The following is a 13396-nucleotide window of genomic DNA, read 5'->3' on the forward strand; positions in this document are numbered from 1 at the left end:
GTATATACAATTGGCGTGACATTGTTGTTGACATGAGACTGATAAAAAGGGTGGCAAAAGGAGAGCCGTTGGATGAAAAGCAAAAGTTGGCGAATAGGAGAAAGGGACAAGGCAGACAAATGGCTCTCTCTCTATCTCTGCCTAATTAACCATTAGATTTTTTTTTAATTCCAATGGACCGCCGCCAATGACGTTTAGCTTCATTTTCATTTTTTCTTAATTCCCTCTCCATCAACACAAATTAAAGAAAAAAAAATAAGCAGAAACAAAGCAAGGAAGAGAAGAGAAGGAAGGAGCCAGCTTGAAAGGGAGACTCAAAAGGCGGATAGAGAGATCTGCTCGTCTTCGTTCCAGATCCTCTCATTCATTCCGAGTATTCCCCTTCAGTCTTAGGTGATTACCGATTGGTTGTTTTCTCCGTGCGAATTGTCGATTTCATATGTTGAATTTTAGGGTTTTCCCCCTCGACGATCCATATATAATGATTGGGTTATCTGGTTTAGGGCTTAAGATTTTGGGAGCTTGTGTTTTTCGTTTCTGTGTGGATTAGAGTTTGATTTGATCATAAGTGGCTTTTCAATTTTTTTTAATTCTTTTTGGTGAAAGGATTAATCTTGGAATCGATGAACAGCAGGGAAATAAATAAATAAATAAAAAGTTCCCATTTTCTGTGAGCACAATTTAAATCTCATGGCTTTGTTCCTTTTACTTGACAGGCTCAGATTCTTAGAGGTGTGGGTGTATTCAAATCGGCACCTCTCTTGCTTTGAAAGAGACTCAGCTATGCCTGGAAGATGTGTCCTGTTTCTAGGACACTAGTTGCACGAGCTAGCTGGAGCTACTAGTAGTCTTCTTCTTCTTCTTTCTTCCTCCTCTGCCTGCTTAGTTGTTGTGGATTAGATGGAAAACAAGCCGACCGTCTTGACCGATAAGTATGAAGTCGGGAGGTTATTGGGTCAAGGTACTTTCGCCAAGGTGTATTACGGAAGGAGTGTTACTACTAACCAGAGTGTTGCTATCAAGATGATCGACAAGGACAAGGTTATGAAAGTTGGCCTTATGGATCAGATCAAGCGAGAGATCTCCGTTATGAGGATCGCTAAGCACCCTAACGTTGTGGAGCTCTACGAGGTCATGGCAACTAAAACGAGGATCTATTTCGTTATGGAGTACTGTAAAGGCGGGGAGCTTTTCAACAAAGTTGCCAAAGGGAAGCTGAGAGATGACGTGGCTTGGAAGTACTTTCATCAGCTTATCGACGCGGTTGACTTTTGCCACAGCAGGCAAGTGTATCACCGTGACATAAAGCCTGAGAATCTGTTGCTTGATGACAATGAGAATCTCAAGGTGTCTGATTTCGGGTTAAGCGCCCTTGCTGATTGCAAGAGACAGGATGGTCTCCTCCACACGACTTGTGGCACGCCTGCGTATGTTGCTCCCGAGGTGATCAACCGAAAAGGCTACGATGGGACGAAGGCGGATATCTGGTCTTGTGGGGTGGTTTTGTTTGTTCTGTTGGCTGGATATCTCCCTTTCCATGACTCTAACCTCATGGAGATGTACAGGAAGATAGGGAAAGGAGATTTCAAGGCCCCGAGCTGGTTCGCTCCAGAGGTACGGAGGCTGTTGTGTAAGATGCTGGACCCTAACCCTGAAACTAGAATCACTATGGCGAAAATCAGGGAGAGTACTTGGTTCAGAAAAGGTTTACACATGAAACAGAGAAAGATGGAGAAACGAGTCAGAGAGACGAACTCCGTGGAAGCTAGTGCTGCAGGTCCAAGCGAGAACGGAAGCGAAAACAATACAGACCAGCCTATAAGTATAAATGCTTTTGATATAATTGCATCGTCTGCTGGGTTTGATCTGACAGGACTGTTTGGAGATGTTTACGACAAGCGAGAATCTAGATTCACATCCCAGAAACCTGCTTCGGTGATCATATCTAAGCTGGAGGAGGTGGCGCAGCGACTGAAACTGAGCATAAGGAAACGAGAAGCAGGTCTGTTCAAACTAGAGACATCAAAGGAGGGAAGAAAAGGAAAACTGTCGATGGATGCGGAGATATTCCAAGTGACGCCAACGTTTCATATGGTGGAAGTGAAGAAGTCTAATGGAGATACTCTGGAGTATCAGAAATTAGTGAAAGAGGATCTTAGGCCTGCTCTTGCAGACATTGTATGGGTTTGGCAGAGCGACAGAGATGAGCAGATAATGCCTGCTTCACAGCAAGAGGCAGAACAACAACAGCAACAGCAGCAGCAGGAAGAAGAACCATTGTAGCTTGAGAATATTTTGTTATCAGTTCAAAGTTTTGAAATTTCTGAACTCTGATGTTAAACGTACAGTAAATGAGTTTCTTACATTGTCGTTTGTGAAAAAGAAAGGAAGAATCCTGCATATAATAAAGTCCTTTTTAATTGCTTGCTCTTACATATTATAACAGGAAAAAGTAACTAGCTTTGTCCAAAAACACACTTGAGAATCAACACAAGAGAGGTAGAAGACTCGAATTTATTGAGATTTTGGTGGTGAAGACGAGATCTATAATTATAGTACAGAGACAGACAATATGCGATATTGGCGGTTGTCCATTGCAACAATTAGACAATTACAGGACAATGGAGATTAAGAGAAAAGAGAACTCAAGAAGACTTGTCGGAATTGGAACAGAGATGATTCCAGAGATAGCGGCCACTTGCCATGTCAACGCATGTCCAAAATCCAGACTTCATTGCAATTCCCACCTGAAAATGAGAGAAACCCCTTATATTAATAATCCCAACCACAGAGAGAATGAGGAAAAGGAAGAGGAAAAAGACCTTTGAGAATTTGGAGTCAGAGTCAGCGTCGACGGGATCAGCTTCGGTGAGAGGGTCGGCGAGAGGATCATCGTAGGAAGTGTTGAGCTTCTTGAGAACAAAGAACCCAGCTAGAGTCGCCGACAAGAATATGAGAATCAGTCTTAACGGACACATCTCTCTTCTGATTTTTTGCTTTTCTCCAGTTGATATGAAGACAATGAGAAGAGAGAAAGAGGAGTTGAGAGAGAGAGAGAGGGTATGAAAAATTCAAAGGTTGCGGTTGAAGAAGTGTCAAAGTAGGTAGGCCACTCCCGAAAGTTATCCCCAATTTCAATTTCAATTACATTATTATTCACCTAATATATCACCTTTAGATGGCTGATCGTCACATCATCACTATTTTTATTTTATCTTTTTTTCTAAATTGAAGTTTAGTTTTTATTCCATTTGTTGAAAAAGTGAGTGGTTTTGGTAACCTAATCTGTAAGAACGTGAAACACCACGTTTATGCTCACTTAGTGATAATGCATTTGACATTACAAGTAGGACAGTAAACAAATAGATTAAAAAAACCAAAGTGATTTGTTGACATTTTTTCACTAACTTGAGTTGGATCTTCATCACAACCATTAACCATTCTTCCTCTTATCCCTACCATTTCGACTTCCTCACTTTTCTCCCATCAAAATTATTCTTCTTTCCCTACGTTGAAACAGATGCAAAAGTAGTTATTCGGAAAGATGACCTCGATTAATCATTATTTTACTATGGAAAGGAGAGTTAAGACAATCCTGACCTTGATTTGGGGATAGTTTTCTTGCTCGGGGGAACCTAGAACTTTGCAAACTTTGCAATTTTAGCAAGGGCAGTTCTTAAACTTCCTATGCCAGCTCCTGATCTTGAGCTCACCATCATCTGTAAATCTTTAAAACATTAAACCACTTCCTTTGTAGGTTTCATCTTCTTCTGCAGCAACAGAGAAGTAAATACAAACTTGCTCTCATACATACCAGAGGCTGGACAATTGATCTGTTTGCCTTCAACTTCTGCATTTTTTAAGAAGAAAAAAAATGTTAGTACAAGCAGAGAATGAACAAACTGGTCACTTTTATCTCTTCATTATATTCATTTTAGAGTATAGTAAGTAAGACCTCTTCGATTTGCATTGCTCGACGTGCCACATCCATTGGAAAAACCACATCTGTCTTGGTTAACACTATTTGATACTTCGTATTCGATCTGCAATTTGGTCAAACCTCTCAGGACTCTTGACTATAAAAACCGAGATGAATAAGAGCAGGAAACAATGATATTTACCTCTCCATCAGATTAATAAGTTCCTGGTCTCTTGGCTTCATGCCCCACTTGGTGTCAACAAGAAGGCATACCCTTTTAAGACTACTTCTCGTTGACACATATTCCTTTACCTGCATCCATCCGTGTTAAAACACATCACAATCATCGACCACAAAATCAACATTATGAATTCTAGTCAGAGGCAGATGATGCTCACAAGATCTTCCCAAGCTTCCTTAACTTCATCTTTTGCATACGCAAAGCCGTATCCTGGTAAATCAACAAGGCGAACCTTCGGACCCAGGTCGAAAAAATTGATGGTCTGCAGTGAACAAAAAGCCTTATTTATTACAGGGTTTATGTTAAGCTGTGCAAGGGAGTGATACTCAGAAATAGAGGGAATACCTGAGTCAGTCCTGGTTTGTCAGATGTCCTTACGACACCCCACTGTCTGGTAAGAGCATTTAGCAGCGAAGACTTGCCAACGTTTGACCTTCCTGATCAAAGTTAAAGACACCAAATAGCTCCACCTTTTAATAAAGTTCTGTCTTTGTCTAAAGTAACTAAACATGCAATACTCCTAATGTTTCTGGTGGGAACAACAATTTAAACGCATTACCTGCAAATGCAATCTCAGGTACATCAGGAGGTGGAAATGACGATGAAACATTTGCCGCAGCAAAGAACTCCAATTTGTTCCTAAATAGCTGCAAAATAGGGAATTGCAACATCAGCTTAATAGGCTAGCAAAGGCAAACCTATTATCTTTAGGTCTCAGAGACAGAGCATGAGGAATAAGAACATACACTTTCTTCTATTCGCTCTCTCTCAGTGCTGGTGGACTGAGGTATATTATCTAACGGAGCAGGAAGCTCTGTGTTGTAGCCAGCCTTCTTCAGCTCAGTCAAGCGTCTACGCCCCAACAGCTGCCGTTAAAAATGTATGTTACTACGAGCCAGGTAAAGATAATATGAATATCACATAAGATACCACAAAGATCTGGTTTATATAAAATTACATTTCCTTCCACATAGGAAAGGATCGACTGACTAGGCTGAATTGCACGAAACTGTGCATTTTTAGACATTTCTACACTCTTCTCTCCATCGTTCTTCTTCTTTTCTTTACGGCTTACTGAAAAAAGGATAAATAAACAGCAGAGTTAGGAGGAGATGCAGCAAGTGAAACTGATTCTAGTGAAGAAGCACAAAAAGAACTAACTAACTAACCATCAAGAACGACACCATCATCATCATCATCTATTCTTTTGTTCGAGGTATCGTAAGGATCAAGACGTATCCTCTTTCTCTTCCTTGGTTGATCCTCCTGACCATCCAAACCCTCGTCAACCACTTTCCTCTCTGCAAACGCCTTCCTTTTAGCCTTATAAGAAGGCACATCAGAGCTTTTCCTCCTCCGGCTCGCATCCCCATTTTTAACCAAATCATCTCTCTTCTTGTAGCTTTGCTTTCGAGAAGCATGCTTATCATCCTCATCTCCCCTCGGTGGCTTTGTTTTCAACATCCCTCTTGCCGCTTTTGCAGTATCATCATTAGTAGTCTTGAAACTAGAAGTGGACCGTTGCTTTGTCTTCGAAGCAGCCCACATCGTGCGTGGAACTTCCTTCACATGGCTACGCTCAGTGAGCTCAGCAGCCTTAGCGGCGTAAACCCTCTTCTTCTTCGCGTACGAGACCTTAGTTCTACTACTATTCCGAGGGTTTGTGTCGTCATCACTTGGGCGAGTAGTAGATCTACTGCTTCCTTTATAAGAAGAATTAGATTTGAGAGGTGAAAGCTTCAGCCTTTTCTTGAGCTTTAGATCAAAAGCCATTAAGCAAATGTATAGATACAAACTTTATCCACCTGCAACAACAGTGTAACACCTTGAGCAAGAGAGAAACTACCAGAGATTGAAATGGAGATAACCCAGAAACAACACAACATAGACGAAACAGGAATACGCAAAAGATGATTGAAACAAGGCGAAAAGGTGAAACCTTTGTGGATTGTGCGACGAACGCAATCAGAGGAAACGCTTTGGATGGTTTTGGAAGAAATGGGGATTTCAGGGTTTACCTGATGATGATGCTCTTGAGGGTTTTGGAGTTAGATGTGTCACTTATTGGGCTTTTGTTTGACCTCGTTTACTAGTTTTCAGTTACATTGGGCCTTTGTTGGTCGTATAATTGAGAATGTTATTGTTGATAAATTCATCAATACGTTAGCGTCATTATAGAAGAGTGTGGAGTTCACGTCATGTTGATTGTAATTGTGGGATCCATGATTACCGGATCGGATCAGTGTTAAGTTAACTTTAACTGCATGTTTGCTAAAATCTCCTTTTTCTTTTCAATGACTATGAATTCTTCTAGCCAATAGACTTATATTCTTTCTATCCATATACTAATGTGATTCAACTCTTCTTAGGAAAATAAAACATTGCTATTCTTATATTTTTTAACCTAATACAATGTTTTAAAATAAGCTCATCTAGACACTAACCCTTTGCAAATCGTTTGATTAGTTTCTGGCGTTTTTTTATGAGCATTGTCATAAATAAGCCCTTTTTGTTTGCTTCTTTTGCAAGATTATGGATTGAGAATGAAGGAGATAGATGTCATTTGGGGGGGACAGGGAGATAGTGATTATCATTACAAAAGAAATGCTCTGTTGTTTATGGGAATGAGTCTTGACATGGAAGCCACTCTTAGCTTTTTGAATGTTTCAAGGAGCGAAATTTAAGTAAAACCCTTTTTGTTAAGAGTCTACTTTTTATTTTGTTTTGTTCTTTTTCTTATCTGTTCTTAAAGAGACAAAACAAGAGTTAAAGGAGAGAGAGTGGACCCCCAGACTGGACCCTCTTTAGTTTCTCTCTTTTACTTCTTATTTTATTGTCAGGGGTTCAAAGTCTTTCTCAGAAAATGAAAGAGATGAATCAGAAAATGGGGACTCACAAGTTCAGATTCTCAGACATTATGCCTCCCTCATGGCTCTATAAGCTCAAAGGCATCAGCAGAAGCAGCAGAAAACACACTCCTGCTTCTCCCAGACGCCTCTCATCTTCCTCCACCACTGATGATGCTTCTTCCTCAAGAAACACTCTCCGTCTTTCTTCATCTCCTTATCACCCTCAAGGCTCTTCTTCTTCACCACCCAAATCTCCTTTCAAGAGAAAACTCAAACGTAAAACTGTTTACAAGCCTTCCTCCAGGCTCAAGCTCTCTTCCTCTTCCTCCTCATCATCCTTCAACCCTCATGTACCTCTCACCACCACTTCTCGGAATCATCGCTCTCCAAATGCAATCATTCTTGAGCCTTCTCGGAACCATCGCTCAAAGCCATTCTCTGCAAATGCAATCACTGTAGAGCCTTCTTCTCGGAAACATCGCTCTAAACCATCATCCTCTGCAAATGCAGTCTCTGATTCCACCGTTGGAAGCTCTTCAGATCCTGTGTCATTCTCATCTCCTTCTGACCAAAACTATGACGTCAAGAACCACCACTCTGTGAAGACGCTCGATGATGTCTGTGATGAAGATCCTTCAAACTCAAGTCCTGTCCTGGTCGAGACGGTAAAGGAACCACCTCTCGAAACAAAGACACAACAGAAACTCAAGAAACCGAAAGCTACTTCTCCAGGGATAAGGATCCGGGCGCATTCACCAAGAATCGCCAGAAAGAAGACAAAGGCCGCCGGAAGAACGTCCCCGCCACAACCGATGAAGAAGGAAATGGCAGCAGAGAGTTTCGCCATAGTGTTGACTTCTGTGGATCCAGAGAGAGACTTCAGAGAATCCATGGTCGAGATGATCGTCGTGAACAAGATCAAGGAACAGAAAGACCTTGAAGATCTTCTCGCATGTTACCTTTCTCTCAACTCAAGTGAGTATCACGACACAATCATCAAGGCCTTTGAGAAAACATGGTTTCATTTAACTCACTCTATGTAATATAACCAAAAGGCAAAAATTTGCACACTTTATTAAGACACACATGTAACTTTTTTTTCTTTCTAAAACCGTAAACCGCCGGCGAGTGAATGTTAAATCACCGATGATCACATGTTAAGTATATTTAAGTGTAAGCGGATTCGAACTCAGCTTGCTTAGCAACGCTGGAACGCCATGCTATTACCACCCAACGTGGTTCACGTAACTTATTTACATTTTCTGAACCAGCAAGTTTGTTTATACACATTATTACTTATACATGTTTACATGAATAAAAACATATACTAGAGAGAGAAGAAGCCTAACGCCTTGAGCTCCGTGGCTTGCGGGAAACAGCGTAAGGTGACTGAAACCCAACGTTTTCAACGTCTCCAACAGTTCTGATCAACCTTCTTCTTCTAGCCTCTTCCACCAGCGACCGATGCAGTAACTGACCCTGCACGTCTACAAGCGAGCGGTTCCTTGTGAGTACGCGGTTGTCTGATGATGCCAATCTCAAGTTACTCGAACTCGAAGCTGCTGCGTACATGTTGGCTCGTCCTGAATGTAGAACATCTGGGCAAAACCTTGTCACGTTGTGAGTTCTGTTCATAGCAGGAGGAGGTTGGGAGATGATGTGCTCATCTACAGATATGTAGTTCAGGTTGGAGTAAGAGCTTGAATTTGAAGAACTCTGAGAATACGTCTCATCGTGAAAATCATCTGCAGTTTTTTTTTTTAATTTTTCTCTCTCAAAAAACTTTTCTTTTTTTGGTATAAAACAAATGAATCACACATGGTGTTACATTACATACCTTGTAGCCAATCTTGACGGCTTGGAGCCATATAGTTAGAGAGTGAAGCTCGAGAGGAGGAAGGCGAGGAAGAAGAAGAGTGAAAAGGAGTATGATAATCATCATCTTCCTCGGACCTCCAACCAGGCACCAAAGAAGAGATCTCTCCATCAATCATCTTAGCAATCTCTACCGGATCCCACTCTGTGATCTCGAGTTCTTTTACCATCTCCGTTGCAACATCAATGGAAGTATCATTCATGATGTCAAAGCAGAAGGACACGTTTTTTGCTAGACCTGAAGCAAAAAAAAAAAAAAAAAATTAATGCAACCAAATAACAAAATGATCAGCTTAATTTTTTTTACCGTTTTCATTTGCGATTGGTAGTTTCAGATAAATTTTGTTATCTTCAGCGTCAAGATTCTCATCATCCTCCTCCAACTTCAGTTTGTCCATTTCATTCTCGTTCAAGAATGGCTTCAGATTCCTAGCGCCACTTGCGTACACCATCCAGGACTCGTCAGACGCGAGAAACGGGTCTTGCAATAGTTCTCTTGCCGATACTCTCTTTGAGGCAGGCACAAGGCATTTCCCGATGAATCTCTGTGCCTCCATGTCTTCAACTCTGTAAAAAGCTCCTGGTAGCTTTCCCTGGAAATAAAAAACATTACAAGGCTCATGTTTGGTTCAACTGATACTCACACAGATCGAAAGACATACCGCAACAACTTTCTTGTAAATCTGCGCTGGATTTTTGCATTCACTATAGGGAAACTCAGAGGTGATCATCTCCAAAAAGCACATACCAAAGGAATAAACGTCAATGAGTTCATTATAATTCTCCTCGTATAGTTCTGGAGCCATGAACTCGGGAGTGCCTAACGCAAAAAAAAGAAGCAGAAACTTAGTCTAAGCAAACAGCAAACGATCTTGGACAAAGTGAGAACAGTCATTTTTTGCTACATACCGATGACGCTAGTGGCAGGGTGGCAGTCCCGGAGCATTCTTGCAAGACCAAGATCGCCTATTTTGACTTGACCAAGATGGCCATTAACAAAGATGTTATCACACTTAAGGTCTCTATGGATCACAGGAGGGTCGTGGCCGTGGAGATAAACAAGCCCTTCCAAGATCTGCCGAGCCCACGACTTGATTGCTCGAATATCTATCCGCAAGTACTTATTCTTGTACCTACACAAGAAAAAGGGACACGTTGATACAAATTTGAGTAAATCTTTTTAGAAGAAAAGGTATTTACTGTCGTAGGGTCCCAGAAGTGAACAACTCGGTGATGAAGTTGAGAGTATGGGACTGAACATCGATCCAGGAAGTGTAGAAACGAATGATAGATTTGTGGTTCAGAGTGCTGAGAAGATGAACTTCGGAGTAGAGTCTCTGTAGATCAACAGAAGAACGTAGAACCTCTTTTAGCTTCACCTGGCTCCACGCTACTTCTATTCCCAGCATCTCGTCGATTGCTTTGTACACTGTTTTCATAGCTCCTCTTCCAAGAACTTCTGCAAACTGTTCCAGAGTATAAAACCAACTGTTACAAAAAAAGGTATTGATTCGTGAGCGTAAGAGTCTGTCTTTCCTACTACTTACACGTCCATAGCGACCAGTCGGATCGGTTTCAACGTACTCTGAAACTTGATTCCTGCTCATGGTTGACCAGAAACTGGGTTGATGCTCCTGCCAGAGATGTTTGAGACGATGAGCTAATATCTGGAGATCCCAAAAGTCGTACTATTACTTCTTATTCTACTTCAAAAGAGGCGTCAGCAGACAATATGCTGAACAGTATCTGGCCTGAATCACATAATATAATGAATAAATAAATACAAGAGAGAGCCTCAACGTTGCTTGCATCACATGTATTACAGATAAATCATTTATTTTCATTGACCCAATTGTAAAATATAAATAAGAGAGAAAAAAAAAGAAATCTTAGTTGCTAATTAAAGATTCTCGAACCATAGCATTGACAAAAACCATCAAACGTGCATAATTTTGATAAAAAAATAAATGGCTAAATATGCTAAAGAGGAGAAAGAATATACCCTGGTTTGTTTTGTCAACCACAAACACAATAAGCAAAGATGATAAAGAGTTAAGAAAAGTGGGGAAATGCGATACTGGGGAAGGTAAGAGTTTTGTTGCTTGAGGAAACTGGCACGATTCAATGGAACACCATTATTAGTTTGGTGGAAACAACAAATGCAATATATTGAAACTAAGGAAAAAAATGAAAACGACAAGAAAAAAGGGGAAAGTCGTCAGAACATAAGTGGGGAACATGACAAAGAGGTACAAGATAGAGACATCACCGTTGAACATTTGTTTTTTTTTGGTTTGTTGGCGGCTACTTCCTTCAGCCCTCCCTGAAGGAGTTGTTCAGGGTTCTGTAATAAACCAGCAGAACGCAATAAATATGCATCAACATATATATTCAATGTTAGTTAGCTTTGTGTGTAAGGAAGGTTAGAATGTTGGCAATCATAAATCAAAATGGATATGTTTATGCATATCTGACTGCTGTTTTGTTGTGGTTTGAAGGTTACTTGACACGTGGAAAAGGAGAGAAAGAGAGAGACAGAGATGGTAGGGAAATGAAGATAAGGATGGAACATATCCCAAACAGAGCAGCCGTATAAGTTTGACAATGATTACAACAAAAGGTTGCCGCCAGAAATATCCAAACAAAGGTTGCAGCCAGAATTATCCAACGAGCATATCATTCTACTTCTGCTCATTCATCGTTAGTTAACATTCACCACAAAATATGTGAAAGACCATTTCTTCACCATCTTCTCCACAGTTGATATGTCACGCATGCAAAGCTTGTTACCACTACCGAACTAAGTTCCTCCATTTATCCTTCAAATCCACCTGCCAAGTTACAATCTTTTATATCACTCACACACACACACACACACACTTCCCCGTATAAATGAATTCAGGTAACTGATGAGTATGAATGTAAACAAAAAGGACGTCCTCACCTCAGTCCTCTCTGCAAATACTGCAGGGTTTGCATTCTTTATAGCTTTCCATGATTTTCCATACCTGCACAACAACAAATTGACAATGCTATAAAGTGCGCCAAGATCAAGATGCATCAGCACTGAATACTGATAACAGAGTCATGGACTTGGTAAAGAGTGTTGCAGCATACTCTTTGACTCCTTCCCTCAAAGCTTCCACTTCTTCAGGCGTCCAGAATTTCTTTGGCCTTCTGGCTGCAGAAATTGCCCTCAATGGGGATACATTCAGAGGTACGGGGGTAGAAAGACGAGGCCGAACTCTTCCAGACCATGTTCCCTGACTGCTCGAACCTTTCTCACTTGCATTATCCTGTTGCTTCACAATTAAACCACAACTTAATGAACCCAAAGAGAACAAACTAATCCAGATCATCTTGAAGGAAAATTATTCACTAACACTCACCGGCGATTCAATATGGTTTTGACGGCTTGCTCTAGTCCTATTAACCCTCGAAGTCGAAGGTTGAGGAGTGACATCTACGGAGTGGTCAACTGCATCGTTAGGTTCTTGTACTTGCCTAGTGGAAGAAGGGTCGACTCCTCGTTGAATCTCTAACAAGTAATCCTTCAGCTCCGTAGCAGCCATTTCGTCCCCCTTATCAAGACTTTCCTCATGTTCCTCTTCTTGTCCATCCACTGTCCGCTCCTCCTCTGATGCATATCGTTCATTCACCTTATCCTTAGCGTTATCAATGTTGTCACTCTCCAAACGCCTAGTGCTTTCATTAGCAGCAGCACTTGGATCGCCATCTAAGTTGTCCCCAGCCTTGCGCTTAAGAAACATCCTCTGAGCTGCTGATTCAAGAGAGCTACTCCCAAGCACTTCCCACTGCTCTTTAAGAAGCTGAGTGAGAAAAGAGATGGCAGTGTACCTAACGTTACTCTCTCGAATCCGCTGATACACCTCAGGATCCTCAACAGCCTTCTCCAGATCAGTCTCCCATCTCAACAACTCATCCCCCACCAAACCGCTCCCACTCTCCTTCAAACCCCCAATCCTTTCCCTCCATATCCTCTCGAGAGCGTCGGTGAACAAACCCTCCGAAGCGGACAACGGCCACATGAATCTAGCCGTGCACTCAGCAGCCGTCCAGCAATAAGCAGACTTGTGAGACTCCGTGATAACCGGACGAAGCTTCTCGAGGATCTCGAGTAGGTCAAGCGTCCCCTCGTCGACGCTTCCTCGGATCAACGAATCGGATAAGTCCCGCAAAACGGAAGATACCTTGAGGTTGAAGCAATCGGGGGAATCTCCGAATCTCAGCGCCGAGAGCAGGTTGGTAGGAGAAACCCTAGGATTGTGTTGACGACGGATGAGAAACTCGGCAACCCATTTGTCGATAACCTCCATTAGTCGAAACTTCTGAGATCAAAATTGCACCTTTTCGTTTAGTTTCCCAAAAGATGAAAGTTTCGCAATTTCGCCGGAGAAGAAGATGAATAGCTCGGAACAGCGGTTTTCAGATATTTTGTCGGAATAGAAACGGTTTCAGATAATATGTATAATGGGACTTAAGTTGGGCCTT

The 13396-nt window shown here is 41.5% G+C and overlaps 6 protein-coding genes across 8 annotated transcripts; 2 read left to right on the forward strand and 4 right to left on the reverse strand.

Annotated features, from left to right (window-relative positions):
- The first annotated feature begins 215 nt into the window (after window positions 1-215).
- Window positions 216-2416, forward strand: LOC108827763 (CBL-interacting serine/threonine-protein kinase 10). 2 transcript variants are annotated; one of them, XM_018601241.2, is made up of 2 exons: window positions 216-393; window positions 717-2416. In XM_018601241.2, exon 2 carries the CDS (start codon window positions 901-903, stop codon window positions 2281-2283), a length of 1383 nt encoding a protein of 460 aa, XP_018456743.2. In that variant the 5' UTR covers window positions 216-393; window positions 717-900; the 3' UTR covers window positions 2284-2416. The 2 variants fall into 2 exon arrangements, with proteins under 2 accessions (XP_018456743.2, XP_018456744.2); XM_018601242.2 differs by having other exon boundaries at window positions 221-373.
- Window positions 2383-3085, reverse strand: LOC108827764 (uncharacterized). The gene is made up of 2 exons (XM_018601243.2): window positions 2823-3085; window positions 2383-2747 (listed from the first exon to the last, which is right to left on the reverse strand). The coding sequence occupies exons 1-2, from the start codon at window positions 2976-2978 to the stop codon at window positions 2646-2648; spliced, it is 258 nt and encodes an 85-aa protein (XP_018456745.2). The 5' UTR covers window positions 2979-3085; the 3' UTR covers window positions 2383-2645.
- Window positions 3086-3286: 201 nt separating this feature from the next.
- On the reverse strand, window positions 3287-6213 carry LOC108827762 (uncharacterized). The gene is made up of 12 exons (XM_018601240.2): window positions 6100-6213; window positions 5330-5965; window positions 5119-5234; window positions 4907-5026; window positions 4720-4807; window positions 4506-4597; window positions 4318-4422; window positions 4122-4231; window positions 3956-4043; window positions 3815-3850; window positions 3601-3719; window positions 3287-3506 (listed from the first exon to the last, which is right to left on the reverse strand). Exons 2-11 carry the CDS (start codon window positions 5931-5933, stop codon window positions 3636-3638), a joined length of 1443 nt encoding a protein of 480 aa, XP_018456742.2. The 5' UTR covers window positions 5934-5965; window positions 6100-6213; the 3' UTR covers window positions 3287-3506; window positions 3601-3635.
- A 781-nt stretch (window positions 6214-6994) lies between these two features.
- LOC108828021 (transcription repressor OFP3) lies at window positions 6995-8121 on the forward strand. The gene has a single exon (XM_018601566.2). The coding sequence runs from the start codon at window positions 7024-7026 to the stop codon at window positions 8050-8052; it is 1029 nt and encodes a 342-aa protein (XP_018457068.2). The 5' UTR covers window positions 6995-7023; the 3' UTR covers window positions 8053-8121.
- A 54-nt stretch (window positions 8122-8175) lies between these two features.
- On the reverse strand, window positions 8176-10836 carry LOC108828019 (probable serine/threonine-protein kinase WNK4). The gene is made up of 8 exons (XM_018601563.2): window positions 10801-10836; window positions 10432-10518; window positions 10085-10350; window positions 9794-10017; window positions 9547-9704; window positions 9192-9477; window positions 8847-9122; window positions 8176-8754 (listed from the first exon to the last, which is right to left on the reverse strand). The coding sequence occupies exons 1-8, from the start codon at window positions 10819-10821 to the stop codon at window positions 8354-8356; spliced, it is 1719 nt and encodes a 572-aa protein (XP_018457065.2). The 5' UTR covers window positions 10822-10836; the 3' UTR covers window positions 8176-8353.
- A 587-nt stretch (window positions 10837-11423) lies between these two features.
- On the reverse strand, window positions 11424-13351 carry LOC108828020 (uncharacterized). 2 transcript variants are annotated; one of them, XM_018601565.2, is made up of 4 exons: window positions 12274-13351; window positions 12002-12180; window positions 11829-11892; window positions 11424-11715 (listed from the first exon to the last, which is right to left on the reverse strand). In XM_018601565.2, exons 1-4 carry the CDS (start codon window positions 13219-13221, stop codon window positions 11677-11679), a joined length of 1230 nt encoding a protein of 409 aa, XP_018457067.2. In that variant the 5' UTR covers window positions 13222-13351; the 3' UTR covers window positions 11424-11676. The 2 variants fall into 2 exon arrangements, with proteins under 2 accessions (XP_018457067.2, XP_018457066.2); XM_018601564.2 differs by having other exon boundaries at window positions 12002-12186.
- Window positions 13352-13396: the final 45 nt, after the last annotated feature.

Source organism: Raphanus sativus, chromosome 9, assembly GCF_000801105.2.
Source record: "Raphanus sativus cultivar WK10039 chromosome 9, ASM80110v3, whole genome shotgun sequence".
In the NCBI taxonomy this organism is placed as follows: Eukaryota; Viridiplantae; Streptophyta; class Magnoliopsida; order Brassicales; family Brassicaceae; genus Raphanus; species Raphanus sativus.